The 11,351-nt window shown below is 39.7% G+C and overlaps 1 protein-coding gene across 3 annotated transcripts in view; it reads left to right on the forward strand.

Annotated features, from left to right (window-relative positions):
- Positions 1 to 11,351, forward strand: part of LOC143293489 (inositol polyphosphate-5-phosphatase A-like) — a 75,452-nt gene that overhangs the window by 15,200 nt on the left and 48,901 nt on the right. For all 3 annotated transcript variants that reach the window (XM_076604386.1, XM_076604387.1, XM_076604385.1), the window contains exon 3: positions 107 to 207. In XM_076604386.1, coding sequence (XP_076460501.1) covers positions 107 to 207 — 101 coding nt within the window. The remainder of the gene's footprint in view (positions 1 to 106; positions 208 to 11,351) is intronic.

Genomic DNA, 11,351 nt, shown 5'->3' on the forward strand with positions numbered 1-11,351 from the left:
AATACACCTGACCAGCACAGTCTTAGCATTCTATGACACTAGGTACATACCAGTTGGAAAAAAAAATTGTTCCTCAATTTTGCATATGTGTATGTACCTGTGACAGGAGATCCAGCTGAAGGAACCAGGTGTGGTGGCCTTGCACTGCCAGGAAGTTGGGGGCAAGAATTACGAAGCCTCTATGCAGCATGTCAACCAGTTTGTGAAGTGAGTACATGTTCAGTTGTTGTTGTTTTTTTTTTTTTTTTTGTTTTTTTTAAAAAAAAATACCTTCCTCCCATTTTTTGGCTCTCACATATAATACAAGGTGAGTGTGTTATAATCCTGGTTCAGTTTGTGTGTGTATTGGGGGTGGGTGGGGTGGGGGTAGGGATATAAACTTTGACAAAAATTTTCAACACCAAAGTCGGATGGAAAAACAAAAATATCAGTCGATGTGGAATAGTTCTGTCTCCAACACACAACTTTCGGTTTGAAAATGGTAAGCAAAAATATTATTTGGATTCATATGTAAGTGCGAGTAATACCCTCTCCTCCACCCTCAAGTAACTAGTTTGTTCTAGTTCTTTTTGAATCAGTAGGAATCACACATGAGCCACGGAGGTTTGCCTTTTGTTGTGGTTTGTTTTGTTTTGTTTTACACATTTTAGCAGATATATTGCATGATGGAGGGAGAAAACAAGAGTGAGATTGAGCAAGGGGGGTGGGGGAAAGGTGTGAAAGAGAGAGAGAATTTGGGGACGAAGTAGGTGGGGGAAACTTTGGAAATCAGAGTTTACAGCTGAATTTAGATATTTATGAAGTTTTAAGGCAATTGACTAAAGACATTCACCATTTTACCCCATCCATGTGTGTGAGTGTGTGTGTGTGTGTGTCTGAATGTGTGTGTGTGTGTGTGTGTGTGTGTGTGTGTGTGTGTGTGCCTGGTAAATTTGGCAATTACTGGGGCCAGGGAGCCAAACATGGCATGACTGATAGTAATATTGATCAGAACTTGCTTGCTACCCTTTTTACATGACAAAGATGTTGCCTGGGGGTGAGATCCATAAAATCCTTGGTCAGTGTTGGCTGAGAGAGGGAGAGAGAGAGAGAGATGTTTGCAATTTGATATTTTCATAGAAACTGTCATAATTTATTGTCATTCACTTACTCATTACTGATTATCACATTGTTAGTATGAAGTGGGTTTTGTGTGTGTGTGTGTGTGTGTACGTTTTAGACCAGAATTATTTGAAAATAGCAGGTTATATGATCTTTTGATTTTGGCATGGCATAGACATAAGATGACATCTGCTGATAAGGAGATCAAGCCTGACATTGGCAGTCATGCCTCATGGTGTACGTTTTGCAAAAAAAAAAAAAAAAAAAAAAAGCAGAGAAAGGGATATGTTCTGCCAAGTACTGTGCAGAGAACCCGCTGTGTGTTTTGTCAAATACAGAACAAAAGATCAGATGGAAATATGATGGGAAATAATTCATTCATATTAATATATAAATGTAAAGAGAGATAGTAAAACTGGATGTATATTTCATTGGCATATTTTTTCACTCAGAAATGTAGGCAAAATCAGAAAAGAAAAAAAAAAATCTGACGTCATGCAAATTTTATATGTCTTGTGCTGTTTCAATGTTTGGCTCATCTTCTTGTATTTCTTTTTCTTTTTTTCCTCTGTCAGGACAAATCAGTCCTTGGAAATACAACAAAACAGTTCTTGAAAGTGCCATCGTTGATATATGTTTCCATATTTGTCATCAGGTATGGTTGTTGAGTTCCGACACATGAAATAGCTGTCACCCAATAGCAAGCAGTTTTCTTCTTAAAAAAAAAAAAAAGAAAGAAAAACTTTCTCTATATTTCTGGCCTTTCTGTGCTTTTTGGTGTGCTTTTTAATCATAGATATTTCTTCATACTTCTTTTTTGTTTTGTTTCAATGTATTTTTAAGCCTGCAATGGCCCCATGTAGTCTGCTGGGGCTATAAATAACATGGTTTTTATTTTAAATGTTTCTAGTATCGTATGATGTAATAATTATTTCTATTAAGAAGAATAGTGAATACTGTGCAGGATTTCAGATGATTTATGGATATCTTTTGATGTTTATCACATAAGAGAAACTGAAATTATGACAAGAAGCACTGTTCACAGTAGCAACCCATTTTCTAAATATAATCACATGTAATGATGTATGAGTATTGAATTTTGTCATTTGCTTGTCTAAAAATAAAAGACATAAAAAAACAATCTTGAAATAATATTTTAAGAACTTTTTTTGTTGTTGGTGGTGTGGTGATATAGTTTATGACTTGATTTTGGGTTGTTCTTTTTGTGTAAAGTGATGAAGGTATAAGACTAGGCTGAGAGGACGGGGAGAGAGAGGGCAAAGATATAGATATATTAAGTGTTTGTATGAATGTACACACACACACACACACACACACACACACACACACACACAGACTTGCACAACTGTATGCAGCACCCCCTGACCCCTCCCCTACCCACAAACCAAAATAGTTGCCTACATTCCACAAAGTGGACTTGCAACACCCCACCCCCCACCCCCTGCCCCCCATCCACCCCCAACCCCCAACCCCCTCCGTCCCCCCACCACAAAAAATTGATAAGGATATTGTGTAACAAACGAAGGAAATGAAGACAGTGAGCAGTGCATGTCATTCCACCAACAAATACTCATTTTTGAAGACTTCTTTATCAAAAATAGCATTAGAAATGAAAAATTGAAAAAGAAAAGTGTGTCATTAAAACAAAAAACTCAGAGCAACACAATTAGTGCGGAGTTGAAAACCTCTAAAAAAAAAATTTCCTGAGAAAACTTCAAGGTTTGAGCGAAAACAGGACATTATGAGGTAGCAAGCTGTGCTGCTAGAAATTCGGTGAGGGCCTTCGCTGTATGCTGCACGGAATGATCTTTCACTCAAGGATCCCTCCCATTCATTGGTTGGAGTGTGTCTATGCATAAGAATGAGGCATTGAGGGGTGAGAAAAGGTATGCAGGAACACATGCTGTCAGTGGGATAGAACGTGGCAGACTCGTTACTGGTTTTATATACGCACCCATAACACATACACATGTGCGCACACAGATACACTTGTCTGACGCACACACAAAATACACACGCATGCATGCCCATGCACACACACCAAACGCAAAACACATACACACCCACACAACCACAGTGCGAACATAAAACACACACACACACAAACCCTCCCCCCAAAAAAACCACATACACACAAATAAACACACAAACAGGGTTTACAAAGCCTCAGCCTACACCTGGCACTGGTGCTTGAACTTCATGCCAAGGAAAGCTTCATCACACAGCTGCTAACTCTGAGTCAGAGACAAAGAGAGAAATAGAGAGGGACTGTGTGTGTGTGTGTGTGTGTGTGTGTGTGTGTGTGTGTGTGTGTGTTTGATTTTGAGAGAGAAATAATGAATTTGTGTGTGTGTGTGTGTGTGTGTGTGTGTATAAAAGAGAGGGAGCCAGAGAGAATGAGTTAGTTTATTTGTGTGAGAGAGAGTTTGACATTTTTTGCATGTGGGTGTATGTGGAGAGAGGGAGAGAAAAAGAGAGAGGTGTATGTCAGTGTGCATGTGAGGGAGAGAAGGAGAATGAGTGTGTATGATAGTCACTGTATGTGTGTGTAGGAAAGAGACAGTGAGTTGTGGTATGTTTACAGAATTATCGCAAGAATATGAAGCATATGACACCAGTTTAAAAAAACAAACAAAGAAGAAGTAGAAAATAACTGAAACCAGAAAAAAAAGAAGCAGCAAAGCCACCTGATAGGAATGTCTGTGAACTGTTCACCACATTCCATGCGGCATGGCTGGCCCTAAGTGGTTTTTGATCAGGGGCCAGCAGGAAATCAATTCTGTTCTGCACATCAAGTGTTTACACTTAGCTGTTGAGTCTGGGTAGCAGACCTGTTGAGCCTTTTTGGGGACTTCTTATCCAAACAAATTAGCCTGCCACATGCATGCAGGTGTGTGGAGTTAGCAGCTAATGGGGGAGAGAGACAGACAGAGACAGACAGGAGAGTGAGAGGAGGGAAGAGATAAATCTTGACATCTCATTGGTACATATTATGCTGATCATAGTTGTCATTACAGATGATAATGCTTTTTTTGTTTTTGTTTTGTTGTTGTTGTTTTTTGCTATTTTTTCTTTTTTTTCAGTTGAAACACCTTACTGCCACCACCCCCATCCCTTCATTCCTGTCCCCTATCTTTGAAAGATAGCATCAAGAGTATTCTTGATTTTTGGCTAGGTATGTTAGTTGTTATTTCAGTTTAAGTTCCAAGGGGGTGTCAAAGCATGTGGACCGATCCATATGCTGCACTAATCTGCTTTATATATTTAAAATTAAAAAAAAAAAAAAAGATAAAGAAGGAAAGGGGAGTGGACCCAAAGGTTGGTACAGGCCTTCTGAGCCTAGCATAGGTTTGTATGAAATATTGTGAAACCAAAAGTAGTAAAATGAATTGTAATTTGGTTACTAATGCAGTGATAGTTGGCCGTAGAATTGGGATCAGGCAAAGGTTGACAGGGACTTTACCCCTTGTTCTGTAACTGCACAGCTCTTGGTACAAATTTTGTTTTTGGTGTGGTTTTCTTGATTCTGCTTAGTGTTCAGGAGATCTAAAGAAACACATCAAGAGGTTGATGATGTGTTATTATCAGTTGATTAAGTAAATGTACTGTGTTGTTCAGACAAGGCAGAAAAGAGAATGCACTTGTGGTTTCCACAAGTCAGATTTAGCTTATGTTGTTTCCGTTTCTCTTCCACTTCCTTCCCTGTGTGTGTGGGCTGGGTGTGTGGGAGTGAGGGGATGGGTGCGAGAGAGGTAGATGTAGGTGTGTGGGGGTGGGTAGATGTGGTGGGAATGGGTTGGAGAGAGAGAGAGAGAGAGAGAGAGAGAGAGAGAGAGATGCGTGTGTGGGTGGATGGGTGTGAGTAAGGAAGAGGTAAAGTGGTATTTAGCTATTTATTAATTCTAAGTATGTGAACACACACAACTGCATCAGAAGAATTTCTTTTGTGATAAAACTGCTTGCCATGAATGATCTGGTTTGCATTAAAAAAAAAAATCACTTTGAAAACAAAACAAAATCATTCACATGCTTCAAGCCCTAGGCAAGAAAAAACAAAAAGGAGGAAGAACAAACAAACATAGCCGTGGGTCATTTACAGATACCAGATGTACAGCATTCAAATAAGAGATTAATTGAAAGTACACCACTAAACTCTTTGTTAAAAAAAAAAAATGCAATAACAGAAAACAGTGGCATGTTATTTATCTATCCCCACTAGTTAAAAAAAGAAAGAAAAAAAAGAAAATCAGTTAACAATCCCCTCCATTCCCCATTCTACACACACACACACACATCCACACACACACACATACACACAAACACACACACACAAACACACACACACACACACACACACAGGGACGCTTTTTTGGGGGGGAGGGGGTCTGAGAGATAAAACGTTTATATATATATATATATATATATATATATATGTCCCTCCTTAAATTCAAGTTTTTTTTTCTGTTTTGTTTGTTGTTGTTGATGATTGTATGATTATTATTATTATTATTAGTAATAGTAGAATTGTTATTGATTTTATTGTTTTATTTTCTATTTTTTTATATTTTCTCTCTTGATCATGTTTACACCCTTTGTGAAGAATACCAGGCACCAGCTGATACACCAGGTCATTTGAAATAAAAACCTGAACACTTCACATTCATTGCACATTAAAGTGCAACATAAAATTTTCCATGCTTAGAAAACACACAAACATCAAGTTTATTGAAAGTAGTATAGGTGGGTGGGAGTGGAGAGGGGGTGTGTGAGGGGAGAGGACACCAATGAAGAAGGCATGTTGAAGCACGAAAAAAGACGGACCGACCCCACCCCCCACCCCCTTGATAGTTAAGAACTTGTTAAACCCAGGAAATGGATAAGTGTTTAAAAGAGAGAGAGAGAGAAGCCAGCCTGTGGTGTTTAACATTATTATTTACATTGTTTTCCATGTCTGTTTTTTGTCAGTGATGGGAAGTGAAATATGTTTGAGGAAAAAAAAGAACAGAAAATGGTTTTGGTTTTCATTTCAACCATCAGAAAATGTTTTAAAAGCTTTTGCGCATCTCTGTAATCGCACACAACACGTGTTGTCAGTTACTGGTTAGTAAAGGGTGATTTTTGTTGGTTTTTTTTTAAATGATTTTTTAAATATAATCTATGTTTCAGTTTTCACAACCTTCAAAAGGCCCCCACCAATCTGACTTTTGCCTGAATTCATGCATATTGACGTGTCTATAATTAGACAAGAATTGTGCACATTGACATTTCTACAGTTTGATATTTGATGATGAAACAAACAAACAAAGTTTCTTTGCTGGGAACATTGATTTGACATGTTTTTGCTGCTCACCAAATAAAGTCATCCCACTACTCCAGCATTATTTTATTATTTTTATTTTCATTTGTAGAGTCTTTGAACTGGGTTGTCACTGAGTTGTTTTAAAGAATGCATGCATGTGTGTTACAGTGTGTGAGTGATTGTTTGTGTGGAGGGGTGGGGATTGAGTACTTGAATGCTTAAGGCATCATCAGTCACACAGGGCACCAAAACATGCCTCACCCCATGAGCATTATATCACTAGTACATTTTTCAATAAGAAAATGTACAAAGAACTTTAAGAAGATGTTGAATTTGGTAATGATATGTTAAATGTATTTTTGTTTTATTTTTGAAGCAGTCCCAAAACAGTGCAGGGAATGGAATGCTAGTGTGCCCTTCCCCTGCACACACACAGTGACACTGACAGACATACAGTCTCAGACCCCCCCCCCCCCTCCCCCTGTTTCTCTCTCTCTTCCCTCTCCCAGTCTCTTTCTCACCCTCCTCACCCCATTCTCTGTCCCCCCCCCCCCCACCCCCCCAATGCAGCACATACAGACACACAGACAGAGGGAAATACAGAGGTATGTTCAGGACAGTTCAATAGACTGCTGGTGCTGGTGCCGGGATGCCAGTGGAGCAAATCTGGGTGTGGTTTCATAAAACACCAAAGAGCCCAAATGAGTGGTGGTATTAGGGGGAATGTCACAGGGATCAGGATGCAGAAAGGGGGTGTGGAGGGGAGGGCATCTTTGGAGATCAATTCTTTCACACACACACACACACACACACACACACACACACACACACACACACACACACACACACACACACACACATGTATACATATTTTATATATCGTTACGAAAGTATGTATATTATATATATATATAGATCTATCTGTACATATATATATCTATATCTGTGTATATATATATATATATATATATATATATATATAAAATATACATTTATATGTATGTATGTATGTATGTATGTATGTATAGCTCTCTTCTCTCTCTCTCTCTCTCTCTCTCTCACTCACTCTCTGTATGTATATATAGTATCTCTCTCTCTCTCTCTCTCTATATATATATATATATGTATATATACTATATATACGTAGAGAGGGGGGGGGGGCAAAAAAGAAAGCTATTTTTTTCTCCTTCTTCCTTAACTCTGTGAAGAGTCATTGTGGTACCGCACAGAACTGTTCACCAGATTCCTCCAGGTCTGTTGGTCTTGTGTCAAAGCTTGGGTCTCTGCAAAATGGTTTTCCCATGATTCCATTCTGCAATGCTGTCAGTCCATTGGTTTTTCTGTCTTCCCCTTCATATCCCTCTGACAGTAGATCCTTGGGGGATTGTTTTAGCGTTACATCTTGTTATGTGGCCCTACCAATGTCATCTTTTTTTTTTACTCTCTGTTGGACTTTTATAGCTTGTATTTTTGAAGGCTTCATTCTGTGATTCTTTTCTGAACATTGAACATGATAATATACTGATAAAGACAGGGGAAAGTCTGAAGGGGGGGGGGGGGGGGGGAAGAGAAATTATAACAAAGGTGTGCTGGAAAGAATCACTGGAAAATGGTGCCTGAGCAAGCCCGGCCCAGCTTGAGTTTGCCATGTTGTATTGTTAGCTAACAGACAGGCTTCCAAACAGAGGTAGGTGATTGCAGGTGACAAGTTTTGCCAGTGCTGCAAGCTGCAGGATCTGTGCAGGGTGAAATGTGGGATTCTCTCTAACAGGCACACTGTGTGGGTGTTATTTAGGTGAATGGGGTCTGGCCCCCATCCAACCTGTCTTCTTTGTCTGAGCCTCTGCCTGTCTGTATTTGTATATGGCTCCATCTGTTTCTGGCTTCTTTGCCTCAGCCTCAGCCTCAGTGTCTGTCTGTGTGTCTGTCTTTGTCTCTGGCTCCATGATCCATCTGTTTCTGGCTTAATTGCCCAAATTTCAGTCTCAATGTCTGTCTGTCTGTCTGTCTTTGTCTCTGGCTCCATCAGTTTCCATTCTGCCTTCTTTGCCTGAGCCTCGGTCTGTTTCAGTGTCTATGTCTCTGGTTCAGTCAGTGTTAGTCTGTTTCTGGCTTGGTCTGTATTAAAATGTTTCTGGCTCTGCCTCTTTGTCCCTGGCTTGGTCTTTGTCTCTTTATCTCTCCCATTGTCTGTTTCAGTGTTTATCTCTCACTCTCTGCATCTTTTCCTGTCTCTGTCTTGGTTTCTTTCTTTCTCTCTGTCCCTGTCTGTCCCTGTTTGTCTGTCTTTTTCTCTGTCTTTTCTTCCCACCCCCTAATTATGATGTTTGCAAACTAAGAACCTTGTTAAGTCAGAGACTGAGAGAGGCAGAAGGTTGGCATCTTGATGGTGGTGGTGGTGGTGGTGGTGGTGGTTATGGAACATTTCACAGTTGACTGGTTGTGTGCCACAGTCAGTCTTGTGTGTTATGTTGTGCTTGCTTTCCTGGATGCTGCTGCTGCTGCTGCAAGTTGCTCCATTTCACACACAGGTGCAAGGAAGACCAAGAGCCTGTAAGAGGCGTTCTGTTTGTTTCTGTCTCTCTCTGTCTGTCTCTTTCTCTCTCATTCTCTCTGTCTCTATATCTGTCTCTGTCTGTCTGTCTGCCTTTCTCTGTCTCTCTCAGTCTCTCTGTATCTCTCTCTCTTTTTCTCTCTCCTTCTCTCTGTGTATACATTTTGAGATTGGGAAGTGCAGTCTGCAGTGGTGGATGATTTTACCTGATACATTGATAGGGCATATATATATATATATATATATATATATATATATATATATATATATATATATATATATATATATACACACATATATATATATATATATATATATATATATATATATATATATATATATATATATATGCTTTTCTTTTAAGACCTTACTCCACTGACTGAAATGTCAGTTTCAGAAATATGTGTTGACACGCAGGGACTTTGAATGTTTAAAACAGTTTCACGAGTGGGAGTGCTTCAGCATTAGATTGGTAAAAATTACATAATGGCATTTAGTGAATAATATTTAAAAAAATATTATTTTGAATATTAAAAAACAAACCAACCCTGTACCCAACAGGTGCCTAACACACACAGTCACTCACTCGCAGTCACACACTCACATTTTCTCTTTCTCTGGGGCAATATAACCCCCCCCCCCCCCCCCTGGGCCCCCCACTCCCGCCCAAAACAGTTCCTCAGAGACAAAATTTTATGAAGTCGCTAACAGTAACACTTAACAGCCCTTACACCCCCTCCCCCCACCCACTAGCCCTGGCCCTCATCCTTCCCACACACCCCCCCCCCCCCCTCCCCAACCCCTTCACCCCAAAATAAGAAAGGAACAATAAAGCTACTTTGTGATTGCTAGCAGCAGACCATCACTGATTCATTTTACCATTTTACATAATATCTGGTTGGAGAACCAGATTCGAAATCACATAACAATGGAGAAGGATAGGAGTACATTGAAGTACAGATGACAAGAAAAGAAGAAAGGGATTGTAAGGTGGAGGAAAAAGCTGAAGGCAAAGGACAGGAATAGGGGAAAACAATCATTTCTTTTCTGCCCGCTTGCCTCTCCCTGTTTACCTGCTATCAACCTGTCTGCCTTTCAGTGTACTTATGTAGCTACTTGCCTATCTACTTAATTACCTACTCATCTATTTGTATTCTATATATATATTTTATACCTTATAAACTACAATTGACCATCATCATCACATTGAATTATCCATCAAATCATTTGCCATGTCATCAGTCAGGCCAGACAAACTGAAAAGGTGGTGAATATGCATACATACATATACATCACATGCATGTGCAAGATCATATTTGCATATTGGGCAGATGCGCCTGGCACACACACAAAGTCTCTATCTCTCTCTCTCTCTCTCTCTAAGGCAATATCAGTATGAACCCAGTAAAACAAGTCAGAGGCAAATAATGAAGTCACTAAAAGCTGTTTCTACCAGGATAAAAGAAAACGATGTTGTAATTGTTAGGAAACAGCACTGACACTTTTCACGTAATGTCAGAGCTGCAGGACCACATTAGAAAGCACAGTAACGATACGGAGAGAAAATGATGAAAGACACAGGGAATGACTATTCCAGAAGTCAGGGTAGAATAAAGGGTAGAATAAAGGGAGTGTAGTTAAGTGAAGGAAAAACCTGAAGCCAAAGGACAGGAATGGGGGGAAGGCGGGGGGGGGGGGGGGGGGGGGGCTAGTGTTCCATTTTTTTGCTTGATAAACTGCCAGCCTCCCTGCTTACCTACTGTTAACCTGTCTTTCTACCTATTTAACCATGTTTTCAGTATCAGTTTCTCAAGGAGGCATCACTGCATTCGGACAAATCCATATATGCTACACCACATCTGCTTGGCAGACATCTGACAGCAGCAACTCAATGCACTGGTCAGGCCTTGAGTGCATGTACATACATACATATATATATATATATATATATATATATATATATATATATGTGTGTGTGTGTGTGTGTGTGTGTGTGTGTGTCTTTCAGAGTGGATTTTTTCAACAGAGTTTTTCCAAAGGACAGTTATGTTGACATGGGTTCTTTTTCAAGCGCTAAGCACATGCTGCACTTGGCATCTTGGATAATTGTCTCATCCATATTTTCCAGTCACATTTGGGAGAAAGGGCGAGACCAGGATTCAGACTCAGACACTTACAGACATTGTATTGGCAGATAGATGTCTTAACCATTCTGCTACCTTTCTCCTACTTGTCTACCTACCTGTCTATTTCATTGCTGAACATGTATGATTGACCTTCATCATCTTATTGAATTGTCCATCAAATCAGTTGTACGACTGACTGACAGATCCCCACATATTGTGTTATTTTCTGGGCGAGAGGGTTGTGGGTGAG

Source organism: Babylonia areolata, chromosome 19 (assembly GCF_041734735.1).
Source record: "Babylonia areolata isolate BAREFJ2019XMU chromosome 19, ASM4173473v1, whole genome shotgun sequence".
NCBI lineage: Eukaryota > Metazoa > Mollusca > Gastropoda > Neogastropoda > Buccinidae > Babylonia > Babylonia areolata.